The 27910-nt window shown below is 36.0% G+C and overlaps 3 protein-coding genes, 1 long non-coding RNA gene and 1 pseudogene across 39 annotated transcripts; 4 read left to right on the top strand and 1 right to left on the bottom strand.

Annotated features, from left to right (window-relative positions):
- Positions 1-237: 237 nt before the first annotated feature.
- Positions 238-3823, top strand: LOC104699719 (phospholipase A1 PLIP1, chloroplastic-like). The gene is made up of 5 exons (XM_010415062.3): positions 238-624; positions 1349-2458; positions 2546-2605; positions 2774-3190; positions 3305-3823. Exons 2-5 carry the CDS (start codon positions 1373-1375, stop codon positions 3701-3703), a joined length of 1962 nt encoding a protein of 653 aa, XP_010413364.2. The 5' UTR covers positions 238-624; positions 1349-1372; the 3' UTR covers positions 3704-3823.
- Positions 3824-5129: 1306 nt separating this feature from the next.
- Positions 5130-11597, top strand: LOC104699718 (uncharacterized). Of its 2 annotated transcripts, none has more exons than XM_010415060.3 (9): positions 5130-6092; positions 6209-6397; positions 6503-6595; positions 6695-6877; positions 6956-7058; positions 7152-7337; positions 7542-9865; positions 10330-10874; positions 10999-11597. In XM_010415060.3, exons 1-9 carry the CDS (start codon positions 5844-5846, stop codon positions 11006-11008), a joined length of 3882 nt encoding a protein of 1293 aa, XP_010413362.2. In that variant the 5' UTR covers positions 5130-5843; the 3' UTR covers positions 11009-11597. The 2 variants fall into 2 exon arrangements, with proteins under 2 accessions (XP_010413362.2, XP_010413363.2); XM_010415061.3 differs by having other exon boundaries at positions 5170-6092; positions 10333-10874.
- Positions 11598-12553: 956 nt separating this feature from the next.
- LOC104699716 (uncharacterized) lies at positions 12554-16818 on the top strand. 33 transcript variants are annotated; one of them, XM_087460302.1, is made up of 10 exons: positions 12555-13135; positions 13340-13361; positions 14011-14150; positions 14459-14614; positions 14779-14884; positions 15162-15350; positions 15468-15624; positions 15727-16028; positions 16127-16216; positions 16491-16818. In XM_087460302.1, exons 3-10 carry the CDS (start codon positions 14136-14138, stop codon positions 16550-16552), a joined length of 1077 nt encoding a protein of 358 aa, XP_087316428.1. In that variant the 5' UTR covers positions 12555-13135; positions 13340-13361; positions 14011-14135; the 3' UTR covers positions 16553-16818. The 33 variants fall into 33 exon arrangements, with proteins under 33 accessions (XP_087316427.1, XP_087316418.1, XP_087316415.1 ...); XM_087460293.1 differs by having other exon boundaries at positions 16112-16216; XM_087460290.1 differs by having other exon boundaries at positions 16106-16216.
- A 4752-nt stretch (positions 16819-21570) lies between these two features.
- On the bottom strand, positions 21571-26985 carry LOC104699715 (uncharacterized). 2 transcript variants are annotated; one of them, XR_002032627.2, is made up of 4 exons: positions 26813-26985; positions 26591-26651; positions 21996-22099; positions 21584-21898 (listed from the first exon to the last, which is right to left on the bottom strand). It is a non-coding gene; the product is annotated as an uncharacterized LOC104699715 (long non-coding RNA). The 2 variants fall into 2 exon arrangements; XR_015562888.1 differs by lacking the exon at positions 26813-26985 and having other exon boundaries at positions 21571-21898; positions 26591-26710.
- Positions 25078-26731, top strand: LOC147940704 (uncharacterized; annotated as a pseudogene). Its single transcript, XR_015562887.1, has 2 exons — positions 25078-26336; positions 26427-26731. The product of XR_015562887.1 is annotated as an uncharacterized LOC147940704 (transcript).
- Positions 26986-27910: the final 925 nt, after the last annotated feature.

Raw genomic sequence — 27910 nt, 5'->3', positions numbered from 1 at the left:
GTGAAGAATTCTAGCAAACTTGTGGTGGATACAAATACGAAATTAGAACGACAAATGTTATATTTTTTCATAACGACATTTACCAAAAAAAATTCTCTCGCTAATTAAGCAAAAGAATGCCTAACCACTCTCCAACCACCAACTACGGTTTTGCCGATCTGTAAAATCAAAGACCACGACGAGGGCATTTACGTCCTTGCTTACCTTCCCCTCTCTGTCTCTCTCCCTCCACGTGACTTGGTTCTATCTCTCTCTCTTCTTTCGTTTTTACGTATATATATATATTAATCGGGCTTCCATCTACATCTGTATGAAAGAGAAAGAGAGAGAGAGAGATTCATGAATCTTTTTATAGAAACAAGAACAAGTTTCAGAATCTGGTCTGACTCTTTGTAACCTTCTCGTTTAAGTTACATCGTATTCGTTTCCTTTGCCATTGTTGGAATCTCCGCCTCGTTTGATTATTATCAGAGAGGAACTTTTGATATCGTTCAAAAGAAGTGGTGATCTGATAATGAGATGATCCTGCAGATCTCCGGCTGATCCAACGGTTTCAGAAACGCTGTTTTAATTTTATCCTCCATTGTTGTTTACCATCATCATCCATCAACACCCATAAATAAGGTAACGCATCTCTCGACACTCAAAGTTGTTTGTTTTTTTTGTCAATCCCCTGTTTTGTTTCTTCCAAATTATTCTCGTGAATATCCGTGAAATCTCCGTTTTTTAATGAACAACGCATATCATATGCTTTTGTCTGTTTTGGTTATTATTATTATTTTTTTTAAAAAATTTGCATAATTTTGTATATTTTCTTCGAGTTAGATATTCGTTTAAGTTCATAAAGATTATCAAAACAAGCATGAAAAAAAAAAAAAAAAACGATAGAAGAAGAAATTAAAAGATATGCTTATTTTGAGTTAGAAAAACATTAGACGAAAACAAAGTTAAATACGATGAGCACATCGTACGTGGCGCACGTGGAAGCACTTCTGTACGATGGACCCAGTCCAACTATTAAGATTCCTACCCCACACTTAGTTGGCTCGTAGGTATATTGAAGTTTTGTGACGTGTCATTTCTTTTTAATACCTGGCTAATATAGTCCACCTAATTAAAACGTTTCTCACCTTTCCTTTTAGCCTGTTCAAACGTTTCATTAATCATTATTATGTTCCGCATATGTGAAGTATGAAATAGTCAAGATTGTTACTTACTTGCTACTTTTTGTTAAGAACGGTTAGACAAATTATGATGTTTTTTTTCTTTTTCTTTTTCTTCTTCTTCTTATATTTGTGTTTAATAATTGGGATTACTTATATTATATTTGTCTTCTTTTGTTTGCTAGAGTTGGAGTTTTTGGTCATAAAGAATGGCGTTTAATGCGGCGATGGCGTCTACATCTCCAGCGGCAGCGAATGACGTTTTAAAAGAACATATCGGCCTACGTAGATCGTTATCCGGTCAAGATCTCGTCGTGACAAGTGGTGGAATACGGAGATCGAGTTCGGACAATCATCTGTGTTGTCGCTCCGGTAATAAGAACCGAATTCTAGCTGTCTCTGTACATCCTCCTGGTCCAGGGATGAAAACTAGTCGATCTGTTGGAGTGTTCTCGTTACAGATATCGAGCGACATAATCCCCAATCCGATAAAAACGTTGCTATTTGAAACGGACACGACTCAAGACGAGAAAGCGAGTGATGAGATCGAGGTTGAGACTGAGCCAAAACTAGATGGAGCCAAGAAGGCGAATTGGGTCGAGAGATTACTCGAGATAAGAAGACAGTGGAAGAAACAGCAAAGACCAGAGAGTGGAGATGGTGAAGTTGCTGAGGATAATATTGACGTTACGTGTGGTTGTAAAGACGAGGAAGACGGTTGCGTTGCAGATTACGGATCTGAAAACGGTGATTGGGAACGTGAGTCGTTCTCTAGATTGCTTGTGAAGGTTTCTTGGTCTGAGGCTAAAAAGCTTTCTCAGTTGGCTTATTTGTGTAACGTGGCTTACACGATACCGGAGATCAAGGGAGAGGATTTGAGAAGAAACTATGGGTTAAAGTTTGTGACATCTTCCTTGGAAAAGAAAGCCAAAGCAGCGACACTTAGAGAGAAACTCGAGCAGGATTCGACACGAGTCCCTGTTATTACATCTTTAGAATCAGAGAAGCAACCTCAACGATCATCTTCATCTTCTGCTTCTGCTTACAATATTGCTGCTTCAGCTGCGTCTTATATTCACTCATGCAAAGAGTACGATTTTTCAGAACCAAACAATCCGGTTTATAAATCAGCTGCTGCGGCTCAGGCTGCAGCGTCTACAATGACCGCTGTGGTTGCTGCAGGTGAGGAGGAGAAGCTAGAAGCGGCAAGGGAGCTGCAGTCGCTACAATCATCTCCTTGTGAGTGGTTTGTGTGTGACGATCCAAACACATACACTAGGTGCTTTGTGATTCAGGTATGAATTTCAAAGTTACAAGAGCACCTCCTCTGTTTTATAATATCATGATCCTTCAATGTGCTAATTAGCGTTGTGTCACTGCAGGGATCTGATTCTTTAGCTTCTTGGAAAGCAAACCTCTTCTTCGAGCCAACTAAGTTTGAGGTAAAAAAGATCTTGATCTCTCTACTAGTAATGGATATTTGGTTTTTTGGTTCGGTTTTTAATTTTGGTTTCTCTAAAGCTATGTTACATAAAAAAGAATTTGTTTTGTATGGTTTTCATCCTATTAGAGTAGACACCGTAATTAGGATATTGATATGAATATTGCAGGATACAGATGTATTAGTACATAGAGGAATCTACGAGGCAGCGAAAGGAATATACGAACAGTTCTTACCCGAAATAACAGAGCATTTGTCTGTACACGGAGATAGAGCTAAGTTTCAGTTTACGGGTCATTCTCTTGGAGGCAGCCTCTCATTAATAGTGAATCTGATGCTTATCTCTAGAGGACTCGTTAGCTCTGAAGCTATGAAACCCGTTGTCACGTACGGTTCACCGTTTGTGTTTTGTGGCGGGGAGAAGATTCTGGCCGAGCTTGGCCTTGACGAGAGTCATGTTCACTGTATGATGATGCATAGAGATATCGTCCCACGAGCCTTCTCATGTAATTATCCTGACCATGTTGCTCTCGTTCTTAAGCGTTTGAATGGGTCCTTCCGTACACATCCTTGTCTCAACAAAAATGTAAGTCCTGCTTACGAATAGTGTTTTTCTCGGTTTAACGTATTAAACATCTTATTTTTTCTCTGTATATTAAATTACAGATGATGTATCTGGTTGTGTGTTTACTTTTTGCAGAAACTGTTGTATTCACCAATGGGGAAAGTATTTATTCTACAGCCAAGTGAGAGCGTCTCGCCGACGCACCCTTGGCTACCACCTGGAAATGCTCTCTACGTTTTAGAAAAGAGCAACGAAGGTTACTCTCCGACGGCGTTACGTGCGTTTCTGAACTGCCCTCACCCGCTCGAAACACTCAGTCAACGCGCAGCTTATGGCTCGGAAGGTTCGGTCTTGAGGGACCACGACTCCAAAAACTACGTCAAGGCCGTGAATGGAGTTCTCAGGCAGCACACGAAACTCATAGTTAGGAAGGCCAGGATACACAGAAGGAGTGTTTGGCCGGTGCTTACGTCAGCAGGACGTGCAATGGACAGGAGCTCGACGACTGCTGAGGAGATCATGACACATGTCTAATAAAGGGAAAAAATATAATAAATCTACGGTTGTATATAAGTGGAATCTCACTTCTAAATTATGCGTTTGTTTACATTTGTTGGGGTAAGCGGTAATCCAAAGGATTTTGTGCATTAAAAACCTTTTTTTTTTTGCAGCTTAATTCTTTAACTTATAAATGTAAGTAAATCTCGTAACTCAAAAGTCACCCACAAATATAATTGTTTTTAAGGTTTGTGGTTAGGATTTTTTTTTGTCAGAAAAAATGAATTTAATAAAAACTTTTGTAATCTAAAATCTTGGAATTTTTTGATCTAGAAATCTCACTATTTATTTTATTAGTACTAAAGTCATATAAAAGTTAAATTATCGATATAAAAAGATAGATGTAGTTACCGGAAATGCCGCGAGTATCGCGGCTAAACTACCTAATAATAAAATACAATATTAAATAAAAATCATTTGCACAAGTTTTGTTTTGTTCATACCATGTTATTAAAGTGGTGAATAGTAGTTTTCATCATTATGGACTATATTTCCTATCTATCATTATAACGATATTTAAAATTTTCTACACACAAAATTTCTACACATATGTCATCTTTAAGATATAAACGGATTATTTTTCTAAACAACATGTAAATCAAATCTCTAAAACTAATCAATATGGTTAGTTGTGTACATAGTGATTAGAGAAAAAATAGAAAAACGTAATTTGATATTCAATGCTCACTGGACCCAAAACAATTTGCTGCAGCAAGCGATGTGCATATTAAAAAGGGGTGTATTCAACTTGACATTCTAAGTGATTTAGGTGAAATTTACAAATTCTATGTTATTCAATCATGGATTTTAAAAAGTCTATTAAAATTCATTGTTATTGAACTGATGATTTAAAGATCTACTTTAAAATCTATTAAAATCCACTGCTATTGAACTGATGATTTAAAAATCTACTTTAAAATCCACTGTTATTCAAAACAGTTTTGTGGATTAGGATTTTGGAGGATTCTAGAGGATTTGTTTAGTTAAAAATATAGAAATCCAAATCTCATGGTTTTAGGTGTGATTTGAAAGAATTTTACAGAAAATCATATGAACTTCCCTAAAATCTATCAAAATTCTAAATTTTCTAAATCCCATCAAATTCTTCAAAATTAGAGTTTGAATACACCCCAAAATTAGAATAAAAGAGGACGTCCGATAAAGTCATGGTCATTTATTTAAGAAACTAGTGAGAGAGCTCGTGGAAGTGGAATAATTGCAGACTCAGAATAGAAAACACATAACATTTAATCATTTTGATTGGTTTTATGATTTGATTTTAACAGAATTTATTATCGTGTAAAATATATGTTGTGTGTGTGACTTTTACAATTATTACAGGCATAGTTAAAAAATTTAAAAGCCAGGTTTAAATTACGAAAACAGCCCTGAGATTGAGAGAGAGAGAGAAAGGCTGAGATTGCCCGGAATTGGCTATCCTCGTCACCAAACACTCCCACTTTTTGCTCCTCCTCGACCAAAAGAAAAACAAAAAAAATATCAACAGAAGATAAAAAAAAAAAAAAAACCTAATCAATCAATCCTCACAACAAGATATACATACATCTTTTGGTCTATGTCTTCTTCTTCTTCTTCTTCATCATCATCTTCTTCCGCACGATTTCAGTCCGCCAGTGTAACCTTTGATCAATCTCTCGCATTTGCCTCTCGATTCGTCGTTACTGCTATATTTTCTCTCGATTTATCCTCTAGGGTTCTTATTGATTTCCGCCCTTTCTGTTTTTAGAATCTTGCTCCCTTCGTCTCCCTCCTCCTCCTCCTCCTAGGGTTTTCTTCCATTCGATTCCCCCCTCGTCTGCGATTTCTTTTTTTTTTGCCCAATTTGACGGTGCCTCATTTAGATTCTTACAAATTGTATTTGTTAGATTAGCTAAGGTAGAAAAAATCTTCTTTATTAGGTTCTCATAGCTTTTAGATTTTTTGAAGCCGCGGTAGATAGATAACAACGGAGGTTGCTTAATAGCAACCGTTAAAAAGCAAAACGTAACGGGTTGGTAAAAAAGGTCTTTGTTTGGATTTTGAGGGAGAGAGAGAGAGAGAGAGGTTTCCTCCGAAGTCGGTGATTGTGACGGGAGAGACCTAAGTTTTTTTTTGCATGGGTGAGCATGATTCATGGGCGGCTTCTCCGCCGTCACCACCTACTCTCTTATTTCCCAACGGTTTGTTGCCAGGCAAAGCTGCATCTGTCACAAGGCCGCTCGATGCTGAGCGATGGGCCAAGGCTGAGGATAGAACTGCTAAGCTCATTGCTTGCATCCAGCCTAATCCCCCTTCCGAAGATCGCCGCAATGCTGTTGCCAGTTACGTTAGGAGGCTTATCACCGAATGCTTCCCTCAAATTCATGTGAGTTTCGTTTCCTTTTGGGAGGGTTTCTTACTTTCGTTTAAGTTTACCCTGATGAGAAAAATGTGTTCTTTATCCATATCTGATCCTTTGACTTCAAATCCGTGTCTTACCAGATCTTTACTTTTGGATCTGTACCTCTCAAGACTTATTTGCCTGATGGAGATATCGACTTAACTGCTTTTAGCCCTAACCAAAATCTCAAGGATTCTTGGGCGAATTTGGTTCGCGATATGCTGGAAAAGGAAGAGAAGAATGAGAATGCTGAATTTCATGTCAAAGAAGTCCAGTATATCCAGGCTGAAGTATGCTTCTTTTATCTCCGCTTCTTGTTTTGGCCTTGATATTCTTACAAGTAAGGTTCAGTCTCTTGATTGTCTAATTATTTTTTTACTGGTAAAATGTTTCAGGTAAAGCTAATTAAGTGTCTGGTGGAGAATATTGTGGTGGATATATCATTCAATCAGATTGGAGGGCTGTGTACATTATGCTTCCTTGAGGAGGTTAGCGGTCCACCTTAGACAACATGCCACTTGCTTTCTCTTGCTGAGTGATGTAGATCTTCTGATTTCTTTACCTCTGCGTTTTTTTTTCATATGCAGGTTGATCACTATATTAACCAGAACCATTTATTCAAGCGTAGTATTATATTGATTAAAGCCTGGTGTTACTACGAGAGCCGTATATTGGGAGCTCACCATGGGCTTATTTCAACATATGCCCTGGAAACCTTGGTTCTTTACATATTCTATCTTTTCAACAACTCATTTTCTGGACCCCTTGAGGTAGTCTCATTACAAAGCTGTCTTTATTCTGTCAAGATTGCTTCTTCAGTTTCCTGACTGGATTGCTTGTATTTGTAGGTCCTCTATCGTTTTCTTGAGTTCTTTAGTAAGTTTGACTGGCAGAATTTTTGTCTTAGCCTCTGGGGCCCTGTTCCTGTTAGTTCACTACCAGATGTAACAGGTATATACGAACTGCTGCCCATCTTACTTTTGCATTACTTATGCATCGTAACTTTCTCCAGTACTGATTGTCTTGCTATGCAATTTTTGGCAGCTGAGCCTCCTCGAACGGATGTTGGAGAGTTACGTGTTAGTGAAGCATTTTATAGAGCTTGTAGTAGAGTTTATGCAGTTAATATAGCTGCCCAAGAGACACAGGGGCAGCCTTTTGTTTCCAAACATTTCAATGTTATAGACCCTTTGCGTGAGAACAACAACCTTGGACGCAGTGTCAGTAAAGGTACTTGCTTGGGTTGAGTGCTGCTGCCTATTCTTTATAAACGGGTATCATTGAATGCTAATTTGTGAATCTGCAATATGCATTCTGTGCAACTTGTGCCTTATTGCTTACTGGACTTGTTCTTTTCTTTATAAAGTATGAAGCAGAAGAGGCACAAACATGTTGACTTACGTACATGCTTGGCTTTTGTTTTTGTTGTCTCAGGTAACTTCTTTAGGATACGAAGTGCATTTACCCTTGGTGCCAAGAAGTTGGCTAGGTTACTTGATTGCCCTAAGGAGAATTTGATCTATGAGGTTAACCAATTTTTTATGAATACATGGGAAAGACATGGCAGTGGTCGACGTCCTGATGCTCCTGGAAATGACTTATGGCTATCAAGACTTGGAGAGCCTGAGCCATATCAACAAGCTATAAATGTTAGTAATTTTTCAAGCAACCAAAGAAACCAAAATGCGGCCCTTCTTGGTGGGATTCATGGAGCTCGGAGTATGCCCTCTCAACAGAACAACGGTGGAACAGAAGTTATATCTGGAGTAACATATCAAACGCAAAAGAGTCGAGGCAACTCTTACCAACCTGCCAAGGAAGTAAACTCCAATCAAAGTGCTATAAATGATAAGCTTCAGCAAACTGCTAAGCCAGAAATTGTGGTAAATAATTTTCATGGTAGGCACCTTTTTGCCAGGACCCGGTCTAGTCCTGAGCTTACTGAGACATATGGTGAAGCTCTTTTACAATCACGTCGTAGTAGAGCCCCCGAAGCTGGGAAACGCCAAAGTAATACCAGGGTTGATAATATCAGGAAGAAGAATCTGGAGTCTGAAACTTTGTCAAGCAGTGTCAGATATTCGGCCGACTCATCGTCAGTCAGGCTTACTCCATCCCCTCGAAGTCCTGATAGTACTGCTGACATGGGCAGTGCAGTGAACAGTTACTATGATGAATTAGGGTCAGTTTCCATGAATGAAGACTTCTCTGTTGCAGGGGAACAGGAAGACCAAGATTTTGTTAACTCGATGACATCTGTTACTGGGCAAGGTTTTAATGGACACTTTCCTTTCCCTTTTAATATTTCAACGGGTCACTTACCGTTTCCAATTACACCTTCTATCTTAGCTTCAATGGGATATGGTCAGAGGAATGTGCCTGGTATTGTTCCTTCTAACCTTCCTTTCGTCGAGACACATTGGAGTACTAATGTGCAGTTTCCGCAAAACTTTGTTTCTTCACCATTTACCCATTATTTTCCCAGTGGATCCCACCCAATGTCAGAAAAGCCAAGCAACCCTGGTATTGACGACATGGGGTCTACAGAAGTAAATGTCGAGGAGTCTGACAATGATCTGTGGCACGAACAAGAAAGGAGAACTCATAGTTTTGGACTTGAAAATGGTGGTTATCGAATGCATCAGGCAGATGATAAACATCTGTCATCTTCTGCAGAACGCAGTTATGTACCCTCAAGTAGGAAAAACCGGCCGACAAGGGGAGATGATTTAGAAAATTCACACTCTCCAGTCAGAGGAAGCAGTCAAATTCAGAGTGAGGAGAGAACTGCAGGCTCTAGATCTGTGTCTGGTGCTAGTTCCGTCCGAAGCAGGACTTCATCTGAAAGCTCTTGGGATGGGTCAACTACAAGGGGGTCAAAGCCAGCTAAAGATAGACGGAACAGGAAAGTAGTGTCTGGGGCTGCATCGGCACTGTATGGAAAAGGAAAGAGTGTTCCTGAGCACTCAATCCAGATTGATGATGATAACAGAGAATGGATTCCTGTATCTAGCAATGAAATAACAGATAGAGATGTGGGGCCTCGTCCTACTGTCCCTTCATTTCAAGTTCAGAGGAATCAAATACATGGTCATGAACTAGCTCAGGCAAGTGGATCAGAGTCTTCAGTGACCCTTGCTCCATTTCTCCTAGGCGGCATGCAACAAAACGAGGTTGATAATTCTGGATACACGTTTTATCCCACAGGGCCACCTGTCCCGATCGTTGCAATGCTTCCAATGTATAATTATCAAGCTGGTGGTAATGCGCCATCAGATGCTCTGGCAAGCCACCACAGTGTGGATGAAGGAGTAGAGAATCATGATCCGTGTAAAAGTTTTGACTCTTTCAGGGGACTTGATCAGTCTGATATAGTAGCTTCTTCGCACTCCACTAGACTTGGCTCTTCTGCAGAACAAACGGAGCACAAAATTGATATCCTCAATGGTGATTTTATAAGCCACTGGCAAAATTTGCAGTATGGCCGCTCTTGCCAGAATTCTCAACATCCGCCTGTGTTGTACCCTGCTCCTGTTGTAGTGCCACCTGCTTATCTTCAGGGGCGTTTACCATGGGATGGTCCTGGAAGACCTCTTGCCTACACCAATGTTGTAAATCAACTCATGACCTACGGACCTCGTCTTGTACCTGTTGCTTCTGTACAACCTGTTTCAACTAGGCCACCCAACATTTACCCTCGTTACACTAATGAAACTCCCAGATATCGAAGTGGGACGGGGACATATTTTCCAAATCCTGTAAGAAATTAATACCTTCCTTGAGCTTCCGTTATACTTGTGTGCATGTTTTGGTTAATCGAGGGGCAAATTTCATTTTATTTTTTGGTCTTGTGATGTGTTGATCTCTGTCCAATGGTCTTTTGAATTTCAACGAACCTGAGATATTTTCTAATGCTAAAACGGAGAGCTTTTACCTTGCGCTAAATATCTTTAATGAATATACAGCATGATCTGTCAGCTTCCCCCTAATCCCATCCAAGTCTGCAACTAATTTGGTCATGTTGCAGGCTATATGGTTCTGTATCTTTTCCATTCTATATATACCTGCCTTACTTGTTATGCTATGCTCATATTGATCACGTTGTTGTTGTCTCCCTTACTGATTCTGTCCTGTCTTTCCTGTTTCTTTTATCTCCTGATATAAAACTCATGACGGTTTTGGTTTGCCACACTTCTCTAAATTTGTGCTGAATTTGTTGCAGAAGATTTCTCCTAGGGAGCACCGGCCTACATCTGGCATGAGGCGTGGGAATTATGGGCATGACAGAAACGACCATCACAGCGAGAGAGAAGGGAGTTGGGTTGCTGGTACAAAGACACGGGGTTCGGGACGTAACCACAACAATCGTAACCAAGCTGATAATAAGCCAAGCTTAAGGCAAGATCGATCTGATAGGCATTGGGGGTCGTCGTATAGGCATGAATCGTCCTCATATTCTTCTCATCATTCTCAAAACGGTCCAGTTCGCACAAACACATCACAAGATGCTTCTGGAAATATTTCTTATGGCATGTACCGATTGCCGCCGGGCATGAAGCAAAACAGTGTGACGTCTTCAGAGGGACACAACGTTCCATCTGTCATGATGATTTATCCATATGATCAACACCATGAGTTTGGATCTCTTGGACCAGCAGGTGAAGCGCCCCATTTAAATGAAGAGGATCAACCAAGGTTTCGTGGTGGTGCTGCTTCTGCTGCTCATATGTCTTCACCTGATGACCCTTCCTCGCCTCACTTCCCCAGGTAATTTGGGTTATAAAGAAGTCCCGATTGCAGACAAATATTAGGTTACAGCTGTGGAACAACATTCTTAATTAAATTTAAGTATTTTAGACCTCAGATTTGCCTCTTGATTTTCACTAAACAGGGGGAAGTAACATTAATGCTTGCTCAAGTTTAGCTGCAATAAACTCAAGAACCTAGAAGAAACTGGAAGATCACATCACTAGGGTCTTGGAAATCAAAAGAAGGCAAAAGGTTGAGAAGCCGTGAAAGAAGAGTCAGGACAGGAGAGAGACTTCTGTTCAAGTCTGGCCGTGAGAGCAACAAAGAAGGAAACCAAGTCAAGAGGAATCGGTAAGCGACCCAAGCCTTGGTTTGTTCTTTGTATGTACACTACAATCAATCAAGCCATTTACCGCCCATGATGCTCGGTTTAATCATCAATTTCAAGGAGACTGCTGCTTGTTTTAGTAGCCCATATGGATGAAAAAACGCAGGAACTCTTATCGCAGACATACGGTTAGGTAACGTTTCTCTTTTGTTTTTTTTTAGGTTTCTTTCAATAGAAAATGTAACCCTTTTTTTGCCCACATAGAAACGATTAGAATTCAGGGCTCATCGTCAATGTTTCTACAAATTCAAGAAATAATTTCTCTAGTATTTTTAGAAAAAACAAACAGTACATTTTTTAGCTGTACGTGTAGCTTCATTTTGAAAGTTATCGATCGACTTGTCGTTATGACTTATGATAGAAATTTTAAGAAATAATTTGTTGACTTGACCCACTTGAGCTTTGCTCTTGATGCTCTTCTATAGCAGAAAATTGTCTGTATACGGCGAAAATTAGTGCGGGTATTTTGCTTTCGCTATAATTTGGGCCATTACTGGGCTTTTTCGTAGACAAATGAAAGATTTTGGTAAATTTATCTCGTTTCGCCCTCGAACCTGCAATTTTTCATAATTTTCCATTGTAATACTACAAAGTAATAAATAATTAAAATTATCCATTGTAAAATTGTAATACACAAATGTTAATAAAAATAAAACCAAACTTAAAGAATTCAATTTGATATTCTTCATATCAGGAATATGAGCCTATTTTCGAGGATGAGTTAACTGTTATAGACCACATTGCAGATTAGATTGATTCACTTATTTGTTCTCGCTAGATTGATCTGAACGTGTATGATTTTTGGTTAACAGAGGAAAGAAAAAGAAAAAAAAGTCTGGGGAAAACCAAGTCTGTCTTAACATTGCAAAACCTGTAAGTAGCTCGCAATAAGAAGATCTTGTTTGGTGCCTATATGCCTAATGACACAACCTCTTTTGTTTTATATTAATGCATGATTTTTTTTTGTAGTTTCTCAAGGTCAGGACGGACCACTCTTTATGAGGGAATCAAATTTGATATCAATTAATATCAGAGAGACTTCTCCATATAGCTAAAAAAAAAAAGAAGGTGGTCCTGCTGAAGGAAACTGTATAATAATGGCATTCCCAGAAAGTTCCACAGAGCAGGCCATGCCCATGCCTTGTCGTAACGCAACAAAGCAAACAACTTGACGACCACTACTACGCTACGGATGTAACGGTTTAATCCGATTTTATTCTCTTGGTTCGGTTTGATTTTGGTTTCTTTTTTTGGCAATTTCACGTATTTTACCATTTTACTTTCTCTTTTTTTCCTTGTCTAGTCAAGTCTTTTTTTTTTTTTTTTTTTTTTTTTTTTTAACATTTAACTGCAGGCAGATTAGATAGACAATTAAAAAAAAAAGAAAAAAAGAGAAATATATTAAACTGAGAAAGGCGTTTTTATTTTTCTATTTTCCTGTCTTCTCCCAGTCTAGTCTGCTCTTTTTGTTATCGCTGCTCTCTCTCTCTTTTTTTTTTTTAATTAATTAAATTAAACTCTTATCTCTGCAACTTGGTCTCTCTCGAGAATGGCGTACGGATACCTTCTCTCAGTCTCCGTCATCGGAGGTTTTGTTTGAACCGTCGGATCTTGTTTTTACACTTATCTTCTTCTTCTTCTTTGCAGATTTCCAAATCTTAGTCCCATAAGAGTTGTGTCTCTCTCTCGCTTCTCAGTGTTGTCTTCCAGTGTTTATAAGAAAGAATTGTTGAGTTGAGACTCGTTCCGTGATTTGTTGGCTTTTTTTTTTTTTTTTTTTTTAAATTAATCAAAAATTCGTCGAGATAACTTTTGTTTTTGCGAGTGTGTCTGTGTGTGAGAGATTTTTTAGGGTTCGCTTAATCGCTACAGGCTTCGAGTTCGCGGGAAGGTGAGATTCGATTGGATCCTTCTCTCTTTTTTTTTTTGTTCGATTTTGATTTATATAAATATAAAAAAACCTTTCTGCTTTTTTTTTTTTTTTGATTTTGTTACAATATTATTATTTCTGAGTTCTTCTTCTTCTTCTGTTCATGTGTGGTGGGGGGTGTTTGTTCGAATTTTTAATTTTTATTATTGTTCTTCTTTCTTTCAGTTCATCATCTTCCCTGAAGCAGGTGATGCTGCTGCTGAGTAACTCAAATGAATGTATCTGTTCTATGTTTCTCTAAGATTTCATTAGCAAAATTAGCATTTGTTCTTTTTAATTAGCACATGTTTTCTTCTACTTCCATAATTGTCAAAGAAAAAGTTTGCAGGATTAGTTTTTTTTTTCTAGTTTGTTCTTTGTTTTGGATGCTCTCATAATTCTGTGTCTATACTTTATACTGACGATTATTTTTTTTAATGTGAAAGAGTGGGAGATGAACTATTTTGTTTGTTTAGAATCTGGGGGGCAACCTTTTTATGAAAACAGTTTTACTATTTAATTAGATTAAGAGATTCTGTAGAGTGTGTGCTTAATTGGGATCTGAAACCCTTACTAGTATTAAACAATGTTTAAGGGAGACTCACTTTAGACTCACTTTTCCATGCTTGCTTGTTTCAATATTAATTTAACATATTCACTGTGTCTATTGCTTTCACTTTATATATTATTATACTCTTCCCTTTCTTTTTTTTTTAGCTTTGCTAATTTGTATTGTTGTTGCCCTATTACTACTAGTAATACTAACTGTGTGAATGAGAGAAACTATGGCCTAAGTATGCGCTATGGATAGCTAAAATGTTTTTTTTTTTTTTTTTGCTTTTTCCCTTGTTACTCAGGTTTATAAAATTTGAAACAAACTGGCCAAGATGTTGTTGACCTCCATGGACTGCATTGTTGTAAATGTTGCTTAAGATAACAATTCTCATTGAAGAAGGATGCAATCACTTTACATTCAGCAGTAATGAAGAACGGACAGGTTCTCCTTTTATACAGTCTTCTCTACTACCTTTTGTTATTTCTCTTGTATTGGCTTTGTGCTCTTCAAAACCTTCTATGTTTTGTTTTTTTTTTGAAATTCCTTGCTTTTGAGATGCTTTCCCTTTTATTAATCACTAAGATCGGTGCATTAGGTCAATATTTTCATTTAAGGGTTTGGAATATGTTTCAATTTCTTTACTAGCTATATATATTAGTTCTAGCAATAATTAAGCTGTCTCAGTACTTGCAGATTTTGATTATGAATTTAAGTTTTTTTACTAGAAAATAGTTATTATCTAATAACAGTGCGCACAGGAGCTACAATCTTCCACTCAAGCTTCACATGAGTCTCAAGGTGAACAGAAACCCAACCAATCAATAGATGCACCTATACAAGATTCTGGTTCTGTATCTGCTTCAAGCAATGACAGTAGGAAAGTTTCAAGACAAGATATCGAACTTGTAAGTGATCCTCCTTGTCATTTTAACTAAAGAAAGCAGGCTTTACCTCTCTCTCTCACTATTTTCGTGTGTATATATATGTGTGTGTGTTTTCTCTCCTCGGATATGTGTGACATACTACTAACATCTGATGATGATACACACTTTGGAACTGATTGATATAGGTCCAAAATTTGATAGAAAGATGTCTTCAGTTGTACATGAACAGAGATGAGGTCGTGAAGACCCTTTTGACTCGTGCAAGGATAGACCCTGGCTTTACAACCTTGGGTAAGCTTTTGAAGGTTCTTGACTCTTTTTCTTCCCTTTGTTTCATTGCATCATAACCTTTATCTCAGTCTTAGAGTTTTGTTTTCATATTCTTATTAGCTTCATAGGATACTAGGATGTTGAAGAGTGACAAAGTTCTGCATGTTTTATATTGTTGAAAGTGTAAATTAGATATACCAATAGCAACGTGAATCATCAGATGAAATTTGTAATTCTGACTCTCTCTCTCTCTCTCTCTCTCTCTCTCTCTCTCTCTCTCTTTTCTTTGTGAAACCAGTTTGGCAGAAATTGGAAGAAGAGAACGCAGACTTTTTCAGAGCTTATTATATCAGGTTGAAACTGAAGAAGCAAATAATTTTGTTCAATCATTTGCTTGAGCACCAGTATCATCTGATGAAGTTTCCACCTGGACCTCCAAAAATTCCTCTGGCACCGATACAAAACGGAATGCATCCCATGGCACCTGGTAATAAGTCTGAAACCCTATATCACCTGAAAACTTGTTTATCATATATGAAATCACAAGTAAACGTTTTTTTTATATAACTTCACTGTTATTTAACACTGTTGTTTCGCAGTGCAGTTAACATGCCAATGGGATACCCAGTATTACAACATCCTCAAATGCATGTTCCAGGCCATCCCCATCTTGATCCAATGGGAGTATCGAGCTGCCATGTTGTTAATGGAGTCCCTGCCCCTGCGAATTTCCATCCTTTGCGGATGAATACAGCGAATGAGTAAGAACTAACTCGCAGTACAAGTTAACTTATTTTGGGTAGAATGATTAGTATCAGTTGATGGCATGTCCTAACCTAAATCTCCATTTTTTTTTTTTTTAGTATGGTGATCGATACAACTGCGAATGATGCAACTCCTCAAGTGATTCCACCAAGCAGTGGTGGGATGCCTGAGATGGCAGCGAGTCCAGCTTCTGTGGCATCAAGTGGACACTTTCCATTTGCTGCGTCAGACATGTCGGGTATGGTAATGGACACTTCAGTGCTCGATTCTGCATTCACATCTGACGTTGGACCGGATGAAGGAGGAGCTGGGAATTCCAGAGATTCCCTCAGGTCATTTGATCAGATTCCTTGGAACTTTAGCCTTTCTGATCTCACCGCAGATTTGTCAAATCTGGGAGGTAAGTTTCAATAACATCCATTATATTTTTCAGGGTCTAATCAGGAATTCTCAGATTTATAACGAGCTGATTATCAGATAAAGATATGTATGTTGCAGATTTAGGAGCCTTAGGAAACTATCCAGGCTCTCCATTCCTGCCATCTGATTCAGAGATTTTCTTGGATTCTCCTGAACAAGAGGGCATAGGTAACTCTCGTTTTCAACTTCTTCTTCTTCTTGCAGTGTCACCAGTCTTGATACATATCAGAAGTAATCCAAACTGGAACACTAATAGATATCATACAGAATCAGATTGAACTAAATTTGGGGCACCGTAAAACTTTTAAAATATTAAGAAAGAAAAAACCCGAGCCTGCACGTCACGTCAAGTTTGGTTGATGATGTATTGCTATGCTCTATGATAATATTATCTCTTCTACTTTGATTATGATTGATATTTTGTAATTTTCTGCATGAATAGAGGAGTTTTTCGTGGATTCTGTGCCTGGACCCCGTTCTAATTCAGACGAAGAGAAGCCTTGAATTTGAAGGTAAAGGACCATATCCATGCGCATAATCATCTCCAGAAAGACACCAAGCAGTATTAAAATAACAAATATATAGTTATTGATATCTCATATAAATCAAAGTTTTATGAATAAAAATGAGCCTGTGGGTGTAGTCTCCTTGTACCTCTATGACAGTTTAGTTGAATGAAGAATTAGGCTTAAACTTAGTTTCTTTTGTATTGTTTCAATTCTATCATGTAGTCGTATTTTATCTTAAGTGGATGTTTAATTTTAATTTTAGACAGAATGTGTTTTTTTTTTTCTTTTCTTACATTCCGAATCAAACCGGATGACATAATAAGGTTCGACTAGAATACAAAAATGATATAGTGCAGTGTCGTTGAAGTGAGATTTTTGTTTAATAACATCACAATAGCTTAAAGATTCAAAAGTCTTATTAAGAGAAAACAATAGTTAATATTTGTATGTGAATAATATAAATAGATCAATAGAACATTTAGATATAGTTCTACATAATGGGCACAGATTAATGGGTAGGAGACGGATATTCAACAAAAGACATATTTAGTATATAATTTGACTTGTGCTAAGTGTACGACAAGCTGTGTAAATGTCTAACTAACATTGGGCAAGCAAGACCAACTTTCAAATTTCTTTGTGATATTATAGAATTAACCTGTAGTCGATAAGGGTTAACTGTATTTTTTAACTATATGCCCAAAAAAAAAAAAAAAAGAACCCTCTCTCAACGTGGAACAATAATCTAGATTGCCAACTGCCAATGATAACCGAACGACATTGATTCGACTAGACGATTTACTGACCGTTTGGAGATGACCGACCCATTGCCCGCCACCGCCAAGGGCCTTGAGAACTCAAAAAATAGTAAGTTCCTTTCTAGCCATCTGGCGTGTAAGTCTTCCTCTACATAACCTGTTAAAAACTTCAAAGATAAGTAACCAGAGGAGATGCCTATTGCTAAGATATGGTTTTAAACACCACCTCTTTTGCAGTTACAACTACAAGCATGCATGATAGTATATCTCTGTTTTGGGAACTTATCCAACATTATGTAAGACTGACCTGACTGAGTAGTGAAGCTGTTGTGCCACCATGCTCCATGCCAGTCTTTCACGATACTTGGAACCACTTCCTTTTATCTCCGTTTGCTCCATAAACGGTAAATACAGTTACTAACAAAAAGCTCAAATTACTTCTTCAGAAGTTTGTTTAATGTAGGGATGCCCGATCCGGGTTAACCAAACCAAAACCAAAACCGTAGTGAAAAAAACCAATATTAAGAATCTGTAATTCTGTAACCAGTAATTCAACCAAACCAAAAAGACAAAACGTAAGTACGTAAAGCCACAATTTCTTTGAAAATCTTCGAATTAAAGTTTTGAGACCAAACTGAAAGCAATTTGAAGTGAATTTGGCTTTTATATTTCATAAGCCGGAAAACTTCAACTGGATTCAAACAAAAAAACCGGAATAAATACCTTAGTTTCATCTTTGTAAAACCTCTTCTTTACATGCTTCTAGATTCAGAATATGGAAAGTATTTGAGTAAATCTAATATTATTAAATTTTGATTTACTGAGACTTCCCCTGTTATACATTTCCATTTTTAAAATATTCGAAAATATTAAAATTTTCGACGATTGAAAAAATCTCATTTTTGGTTGTATATTTGATTTTGTAGTACATAACTAATTTCTATCTGTAATTTATTTCACATAAATAAATGGAAGAATAATATTCCTTTTCCCTTTTTGGTCATATGCTTGAAAAAATGTTCATTTTTACATTAATTTAATTATAATATTTATTCTTATTTCCAACTTTATATAATAAAACATATATATAAATTGGACAAATGTAGTAGTTTCACATTTTCTTTTGGATAATTGATTTAATTTTTATACACATGTGGAGTTGTTATTTTCTTGTGTCTACAAATGAAATTGAAATTTCCCTTTTTCTTCTGATTTGTTTTATTATCGTGTATTATTATTATTTCCTAGTCTTGGATATCTTATATATAGAGGGTTGAAAGAAAAATTGTTGTGGACAAAAGAGGAGAAGGAAAAGTGGTAAGATTCTCTAGATCTTTTATAAATTTTTTACATTATACATTAAGAGATATAGCTGCGAATTCACGGTTGAAAACAATGAAGAAGACATATGCTCCCTCTGTATCACAATAGATGATTTTCTAGGAGTTTCACACAAATTAAGAAAAACATTGAATCTTTAACTGTAAATTTATTTTTTATTATAACTATTATTTCTCATAACTATTAACCAATTTCATAGCATTAATTAGTAAAAAAATACAGAAAATCAATCTTTGTGATAAAAGATAAATTTCTAAAACATTATCTATTATAATACAAAGAGAGTATAACTGATCCAAAACCTAGCGGAGCTGTGATAGGCTACGTCAACCACAGGAGTCTTAAGGTCCAAGAGTGTGAAAAAGCCTAATCCGTTCTACCTTGGTTGAGTCTCGGTTTTGGATGTTGTCGAATAAAAGAGAGAATCTATTCCATACTAATCTTTGTTGTTTTCTCACATTTTTAATTCTTTGTGTTTATCTTGTATCTAGGAACTAGATAGATACAAATCTCTTATTGTGTTTTTTTTCAATATACAAGTCGATGTAAACCAAAGGGAGAATAGGAAGAAAAATAGTTAAAGTCTTGTGTTCTCTCGTAAACTCTGATTGGGACCTTATCAAGCTGTGTCAAATGATATACAAGAAGAAAAAATTCTCGAACATTTCCCGAGATGACGCAATCGAGCTAGTTCTCGCCAAGAAACATCCTGTTTGATATTTTTTCAAAAAAAAAAAAAAAAAAACATCTTGTTCGATACCCTCCTTGTTCTTAGGTCGGAACCACCTAGTGATCGCTGTTCAAGAAGGAACCATTTTGTTGGAGACTATTTCAAAAGATCATGACGACTGTAGAAACTAGGTTTCCACAATGAATTTGTTTAAGGAGGGAAACAAATTCAATAGACTTATCTCTCTAGAAAATTAGATCTAAGCCTTGGAATTAAAAGTAAAGAAATAAAACTCAAAAGAATTAGGGTTTATTGCTAAGAACAAGAGGAGAACTCGATTCTTGTATTCAATTCTCGATGCCTTACAATGGAGAAGTCCCCCCTTATTTATACATGTTCTTAGATTGCATAATATGCTAACTTTCCTTATCGGATGAAGTGAGATATGAAAACTGCCTTATTGTTTCAGTCGGCCGCCGTGCCGAAGTGGAGGTCGATTTCTTCTTCTTCAAGGCTACGCTTCGGCCGAACTGACTTCTTGTTGACCTAATCAAGCCCTCAACCGGTTTCCCGGTTAACTAATCAATTAGTATTTCTGGTTTAGCTCGGTATGTCGGGGGTGTTGAATCTCGCACCAGCAACGACTACAACAAAATCTTTATTTGTTCTTACAAATTTCCATCATATCCACGTAGTATTCTTTCATTTTAATAATATTGGTCAAAATAAAGGGTTATTGTGCAATGGTTTAGTATGCATCTACCAATCTGAGAACATTTGTGTAACAAACCCCGCGACGAGAAAATTCAGAATATTTTCTTATAGTGTTTTGCGAGAGTGTACATGCCTATCAGGTACGAAACACTCTTTTATTTAATAGTAGATTTTTGTAGTGCTATTCAATTTTTTTGCAAAGAACATATGTATATACTAAAAGACTCAACAAATTAAAGAATCAAAATCTAAAGAGTGTAAATTAAATAATGTTTAATTACTTTCAATATATGTAGATTTATTCTGCTTTTGCTGTTGTCTTTTTTTTTTCTTAATGTATACAAAAGCTGGAATAAAATATTTCCCAGACTAAATGTTTTAGCATTAAGTCGAATGTATCTAAATGGATTTTTTTTTTTTTGAAGGGCATGCATGTGTGCTACAATCATGAATCATATATGTGCACAAACTACAAAAGCTAACGAGTACAGAATTTTAAACCGACGTTATGGCCATGCAGCTCTCCTTTTCCATTTTATTCTTTTTTTCATACAGCATTACAGCTCTTCGATCTTGTTTAAGAGTATAAGAATTAAGAAATTTATAGCAATTGTGTGCCCAGTTTATGACTATTGCAAAAATCACATCTAGTGAAGACCCTTGTCTTGTCTCTGGTAGATTGGAATGGTCTTGATTCAAATGTGATGTGATCACATAATGGCGTTTGTGATTTCTAAGTTTCTAACTTGTGTTGGTAAATTCCGCATGGTTTGATATTTAATTATGTTCGCTATGACAGACAAAAAGGTTTTTATTATATATATATTTTTTAATATATAAGTGAAAGATTGATGTATGCAAAAGTATTTTCCAGAAATGTATAAAATTTTAGCCTAATAAAAGTGAAATACATTTATAGTATTTACATCTTTTTCCCCGCAATTTATATTATTTGGAAAACATAAAGTTAAAATGTGTATCAATATACGCTTATTGAGTTTTTCGGTCTAGCTATTATTTTTAAATTATTTTTTGGGCCGTTTAAACTATTTGTTATAATGGGGGCTGGGTAATTTACATGGCCAAAGACATGGTTTTTAGTGGGTTTAATTATAGTATTTGATAAGAACATATTTAATAACCAACAAATATAAATGTATAGTATAACATATAGTACAAAAACAATGTAAACTTAAAAATATATACTTTTAAAAACTAAAAGAAATTAGCAAACTTCCATGACAAAAAAAAAGAAATGTTTTTTTCTGTTTTTGTTTTTTAATTCTAACTTCCAAATTAATTACTGCAAGAAAAAACCATCCCTTGCAAGTGCCACGTCTAACATCACCCACGCAACATGTGGTATCTCTCCCTGGACATCCTCTGATTTGCATCTTAAATTAAAATAGTTCAATTTATCCAACATTTTAATCCTATATATATAACATTATTATAGCATAGCATTCATAGACGATCACATTAACCATTAAAAATATAAAATCCAAAATATAAAGTATTGCAAGTGACTAAATACTGTGGAACATTTTTTTTTTTTTGAACCAAACTTGTTTTCATTTCACTAGACTAGAAACCAAGTACAAAGATAATAGCAATGTTCCAAAAGTTTAAAGTACAACAAGAAGAAACACTGTGGAACGTGATGTTTAGTCACCACGAAGGGTAATATCAAGTAGAGAGACTAAACTAAAAATGATTAGGATTAAGTAATTAAATAACATCTTAGATAATGAAACACATTTTTCCATTGACGGTGTTGATCTTCGTTACAACGTGCTCACATATAGTCTTTGTCTTGCCACAAATTAAAATCAATCTTTCAAGCATCTCGGTCTCTCTCCTACACAAATAAGGATCGAGCTATGCTGTAATCATCAAATTTAATTAATGGCAAATATATAAATTCAGTTAATAGAAAAAAAAATTAACTCACTTACTTGTTATCAACAATGATGCCGTTGAGAAAGTGAGCAAGTAACTCAACAACACAAATCCAGTCCATATTGTCGAATCCCACCTCCTTATGGAAACCACACTCAACCTATTTATCAAAGAAACGCACTCCTTCAAAATCTCTTGAAACCTTCTATCCTAAAATTATCAACATGGTTGAAATCAACTGTTTCTTGAGCGTTGTTTCCATCTTTATTGAGGACAGAGCAAAATCGTATAACATATAGACGTCACTTTGTCTTCTTTCTAATAGAGATTATAGACGTCATTACAAACACTAACCACTTTGCTACTTCTTGTTATATATGCAATTCACTTTTAGCTTTAATTTGTACTCTTCAAGTGTGATGGAATAGCTGCTTTATAATGCCTTACTTTCCATTGATATGTGTGGTAAGTTCTTCGTTAATTTCTTCCATTGTTTGAGGCCTAGTTATTTTGCTCATGTGTTTCTTCAAAATCATCTAAATAAGTGTTATATATTTTGCTCTTGGTGATTCTTTTTTACAATACTTGTTAGGACCACTGGATTTGGTAGCTGAATCATATACTTGGACTTTACAAAATACTAGGTTTGAACCCGGGATGTACCGCGGGATAATTATTTTATAAATTATATTTTAATATATTTTAGTTATTTCATATTTTCAATTTATAGTATCATATTTAATTTGCCGTGTCATCAAATTTATCATAACTAAATTTAAAACTTTATTACCTATCAAAATAGTATTGTTTTTCTATTGTGCTATTTTTTTATTAGTACACAATTCCACATTAGTGATTTTGTTTTGTTTTTTTTGTATTGAAAATTTTGCACAATAATTCTTTAATAACTATATGTATGTAAATTCATCTTATAATCATATTTATGTAAAAAAATCTAACCCGCTCCATCACATGATCTATAATATTATGAAATTATCTAAACTCTAACTCGTTCAAATTTTAATCGACAATCATAGTTTTACGGTTTAACCGATGTATTGTTAAAATGTTTTATATATGAATGCAACTAAAAAGAAAATATTACTTACATCAGTTTAACAGTTTAATCTTTTATGCTGTTGACAAAAAAAAAAAAAAAATGCAACTATACAGTTACTTAAATCTTAATATATATAATTTGGTCTAGATTTATGTTTTCTACTGATGTAAGTAATTAAGATTTAATATGTTAAATTTGAATTCTTCATATCACTAAACTCTCTAATAGAACTCAAAAAGAAAATCCGAAATTATTGCAGCATATGCGTAGCATTACATTTAGCTTTGTGGATTTAGAACATTATTAAATGCTGACTATTATTTGGATTATTTAGCTTTGTGCTTTGCACCAAAAAAAAAAAGCTTTCTGCATGTGTTAAAATTTCACAAAATATTATAGTTACCAACTTACCATATATACTAACTAAGCCGCACTACAAGAAAACATTGAACATTCCGACTAATATTTCCGACTAATTAAGAAGTCGGAAACTTTTTGACTAATTTCCAACTAAATTCCGACTAAACTTCAACAAAAAAATTCTTCTTCGGAAATTGGTCAGAAAAGTATTAAATTTCCGACCAACGAGTATTAGTCGGAAATCGACGGAGAAAACCATCGGAAAAGTTTTTAAACTCCGACTAAATATTTTCGTCGGAAATTATTCAGAAACATTGTCGAGATTTTGTCGCTAAAAGTAGGTGTAAGACGTGATTTTTAAAATATTTATGACTAATTCCCGACTAACTTATCAATAATATTTTCGACTAATTTCCTACTATTTGGTCAGAATTTAGTCGGAACTTAATCAGCAAATTTGTCGCAGCTTCGTCGGAAAAAGTAGGTATAACACGTGATTATTACCGGAATTTCCGACCGTTTTGTGAAAACGTTTCCGACTAAATCCCTACTATCTCGTCGGAAATTAGTCGGAAATTAGTCGGAAATGTGACCAACGAAGTTCCGACTAGATAATTAGTCGGAAACTAGCCTAGATTGGTCAAATTATGTGGTAGCAAATTTGTCGCATTTTCGTCAGAAAAAGTAGGTATAACACGTGATTATTAAAGAAATTTCCGACTACTTTCCGACCAAATTGAGAAAACTTTTCCGATTAAATTCCTACTATTTAATCGGAAAGTAGTCGGAAAAGGTTTCCAACGAATTTCCGACTACATATATAGTCAGAAATTTGCCTAAATATCCGAGAAAAAAAAGTTCCAACCAGTCAGTCCTCAAACTCACCGAAAAAGTGTCGCAAAACTCCCTAAAAAAAATGTCTTCTCCTCATAATATTTACAGAGTTAGAGAATGGATGTACAATCGTTTAGATGCAATTACAGGAGATATACGACATGAATATAAAGAAGGATTATCAGAGTTCATGCAGTTCGCATCAAATCAAGAGATGACCATTACAAAAGGTATTATGTCTTGCCCTTGTGTTAGATGTGATAATGATCATTTTTTAAACAAGGATGTTGTTTGGAATCATTTATATTTTGGAGGTTTTACACCGGGATACTATGTATGGTTTTCACATGGAGAAGATTTTAGATCTGGTCCAAGTAGTAATCAGTGTAGAGAAGGTGAGCGAAGAAGACAAAATGTTGGTAGTTTTGTAGATGAAGGAACATGCCATAGGGAAAAAGATAATGTAGTGAGAATGGTTGGAGATGAGTTTCGAGAGACACTAGAGAGTACCAGAGTTGACGAAGAACCCAATTTAGAAGCGAGACAGTTCTTTGAAATGTTAGATGCTGCAAAGAATCTGATTTATCCAGGTTGCAAAGAGGGTCATTCGCCGTTATCAGCTGCAACTCGTATGATGAGCATCAAAACTGACTACAACTTAAGTGAGGACTGCGTTGATGCCAGAAGATAATTTAGCACCTCCTTCATACAACGCTGTGCAGAAATTGGTATCTGGTCTTAGGCTACCATATCAAATGATTGATGTTTGTAAGGAGAACTGTATGCTTTTTTGGAGAGAAACTGAACATTTGTCACAATGTCGTTTCTGTGGTGCTGATAGATTTATGATGACAAGTGGGAGGACAAAAATACCATATCAGCGTATGTGGTATTTGCCTTTAGCAGATAGGCTGAAGAGGTTGTATCAATCAGAAAGGACAGCAGCAGCGATGAGATGGCATGCAGAACATGAATTCACCGGGGAAATATCACATCCTTCTGATGCAGAAGCGTGGAAACATTTACATTCATTATATCCAGAATTTGCAAATGAGGCGAGAAATGTATATCTAGGGTTATGTACGGATGGTTTCAATCCGTTTGGTAAATCTGGTCGGAAATATTCTCTATGGCCAGTGATCGTCACTCCTTACAATCTTCCACCTGCTCTTTGCATGAAGCGAGAATTTCTTTTCTTAACCATTTTGGTTCCTGGTCCGAATCACCCTTGTCGATCTCTTGATGTGTTTTTACAACCGCTGATTGTTGAGTTACAAATGTTATGGTCTGAAGGGGTAGGTGCTTACGATGTTTCCACGAAGACTAATTTCAATATGCATGATGCATTAATGTGGACCATTAGTGACTTCCCGGCGTATGGAATGTTGTCTGGTTGGACAACACATGGAAGGTTGTCATGTCCATACTGTCAAGACAATACTGATGCATTTCAGTTAAAAAATGGAAGAAAATCTTGTTGGTTTGATTGTCACCGTCGTTTTCTGAGACGAAACCATCCATATCGACGCAGTAAGACTCTGTTTCGGAAGAACATGATTGTTCGTGAAGGTCCACCACGAGAGTATGACGGAGATTATATACTTCATCAATTGCGTGATTTTGGAGTTGATCAAACTTCAGATTGTGGAGGTAATGGTCATTCCAGGATTGACGGTTATGGTGAGCATCATAATTGGCATAAAAAGAGTATTTTCTGGAGATTACCTTACTGGAAAAATCTTCTACTCCGCCATAATATTGATGTTATGCATATTGAGAAGAACTTCTTTGAGAACATCATGAACACGGCTTTGAACGTTGCAGGAAAGACAAAAGATAATGTTAACACGAATGGATTTGCCGGACATATGTGCTCGTGAGGATCTACATCTACTTGGAAACGGAATTGGTCCTATTCCTATTTGGAGATTAGATGCAAAAATAAAAACGGCATTTTTCCAATAGATTATTGACTCTGTTAAGTTCCCAGATGGTTATGTTGCAAATCTGTCTTATTGTGTTGATGATCATAGTGGAAGATTAGCAGGGACGAAGAGTCATGATTGTCATATCTTCATGCAGCCGTTACTACCATTTGCATTTGCGCATATATTACCAACTATAGTTCATGAAGCAATTGCAGGTTTGATCATTAATTTTTTTCTGAAATTTTTTCATAACATGTCTTTTATACTAAATTGGTAACATTTTATTTTCATGTTTCAATGTTTAGCTGTTGGGGCATTTTTTAGGGATCTATGTTCGAGATCATTCACAGTATAAGGGATGCATAGATTGCAGGAAAATATTAGATCCGCCGCTTGCAGGAAAATATTAGATCAAACTCAACAATTTCAATTCTGTAAATTTTATATGTGGATGAAGAAACAAAGCAACCTGAGGGGTTCTTTCAGATCCGCCGCTTGCTTTTCCCACTGCCTTTCTCCGTCTCTCCGATCTGCTCCAAAAACGATTTTTTTTTTAATTGTTTTATTATAATAAAACAATTACTATATTATAATTTTTTTTTTGTTGAAACTTATTATAATATTGATACAAGGTACAAATACAATAAAGGCATTACTAAGACGGTGAAGAAAATAATTGAGAGCGACTTACCAGAACCTGCTCCGAATTGGTCAACATTGTCAGGATATACAAAGGATCGATGGTTCAAAGCCTTTGTGGCTAGTGATACAATTTCAATATACTTTTATATTTATTATGTTTTACATTAGATTGATAATTAAAAAACATTAAGATTTATAAAATCTCTTTGAAAAAATTGTAGCAAAAATTTTATTGGGATTATGGTGTAACAACCGAAGTCAAAGAAAAATTTGAAGAACTTTGCCAGAATCGTTTGAAAGATTACGTGTACGGCTGGAAAAAAAGGTGGAGAAATGGGAAAAAGAAACCGAGTTGGATGCGGGGATCAGTTTGGAAAGGCTTAATAGCCTTTTGGGAAGATGAAAAAAGTCAATCTTGTAGTTCTACATACTCTCTTAACCGTAAGAGTGAACGTGGAGGTTACGGAATGGCAAAACACACATGTGGGTCAATGCCTTATGTGCGTAAACGAGAGTCAATGGTAAGCTTATAATTTTTATAATTTAAATAATAAGTTTTCTAATTTACATAACTAGTTTCAATGCCTTATAATTTAAATAATTAGTTTGATAATTTTTATTACTTATAATTAATTGATTTTTTTTTAATGCGTTCCAATTTTTTTAGCGGGATCCTGAGTTGGGGAAGCTTCCTGACATGGTTACATTTATGGAGGAGACTCATAAGCGAAAATCGGATGGCATTTTCTTGGATAAAAAGGCTGAGGCTATTGCTCGAAAGTGTAGAGAAATGGAAGAGGAGAAGCTTACTCAACTATCTCAACTTGAAAGCACGTCCGATGATTACGAACTTACACAAGCTGAAAAAGATGCAATATTTCGTGAGGTTAGTTATTATATAATATACTTTGAACATTTAATTTAGAGTTTTTAGAATAATAATAATAGAAATTTATTTATTTGTAGGAAATACAAAGTCAGAAAGGAGGAAAGTTTGGATTTGGATCCATCCCATTTGATGAAGATATTAGGGGAAGTTCAAACAAAGAATCTTACGAGGAAAAATATCTCGAAACTCAAGAGAAGTATATCTCGAAACAAAAACTGAACTTGCTGCAACAAAAGAAAAAATGAAAGAGTTGGACAA

This window comes from Camelina sativa, chromosome 7, assembly GCF_030686135.1.
Source record: "Camelina sativa cultivar CO46 ecotype springtype chromosome 7, ASM3068613v1".
Lineage (NCBI taxonomy): Eukaryota > Viridiplantae > Streptophyta > Magnoliopsida > Brassicales > Brassicaceae > Camelina > Camelina sativa.
This window is presented reverse-complemented; position numbering and strand designations above follow the sequence as displayed.

What these genes read in the sequence shown, in the direction of transcription:
- LOC104699719 (XM_010415062.3), top strand. Translation starts at nt 1,373, where the DNA reads ATGGCGTTTAATGCGGCGATGGCGTCTACATCTCCAGCGGCAGCGAAT. An exon ending in CTAGGTGCTTTGTGATTCAG is followed by an intron (nt 2,459 to 2,545) that starts GTATGAATTTCA and finishes GTGTCACTGCAG; the next exon opens with GGATCTGATTCTTTAGCTTC. An exon ending in ATCCTTGTCTCAACAAAAAT is followed by an intron (nt 3,191 to 3,304) that starts GTAAGTCCTGCT and finishes TACTTTTTGCAG; the next exon opens with AAACTGTTGTATTCACCAAT.
- LOC104699718 (XM_010415060.3), top strand. Translation starts at nt 5,844, where the DNA reads ATGGGTGAGCATGATTCATGGGCGGCTTCTCCGCCGTCACCACCTACT. An exon ending in TGGACGCAGTGTCAGTAAAG is followed by an intron (nt 7,338 to 7,541) that starts GTACTTGCTTGG and finishes TTGTTGTCTCAG; the next exon opens with GTAACTTCTTTAGGATACGA. An exon ending in GGACATATTTTCCAAATCCT is followed by an intron (nt 9,866 to 10,329) that starts GTAAGAAATTAA and finishes AATTTGTTGCAG; the next exon opens with AAGATTTCTCCTAGGGAGCA.
- LOC104699716 (XM_087460289.1), top strand. An exon ending in AGATTTGTCAAATCTGGGAG is followed by an intron (nt 16,029 to 16,105) that starts GTAAGTTTCAAT and finishes GCTGATTATCAG; the next exon opens with ATAAAGATATGTATGTTGCA. An exon ending in TCCTGAACAAGAGGGCATAG is followed by an intron (nt 16,217 to 16,490) that starts GTAACTCTCGTT and finishes CTGCATGAATAG; the next exon opens with AGGAGTTTTTCGTGGATTCT.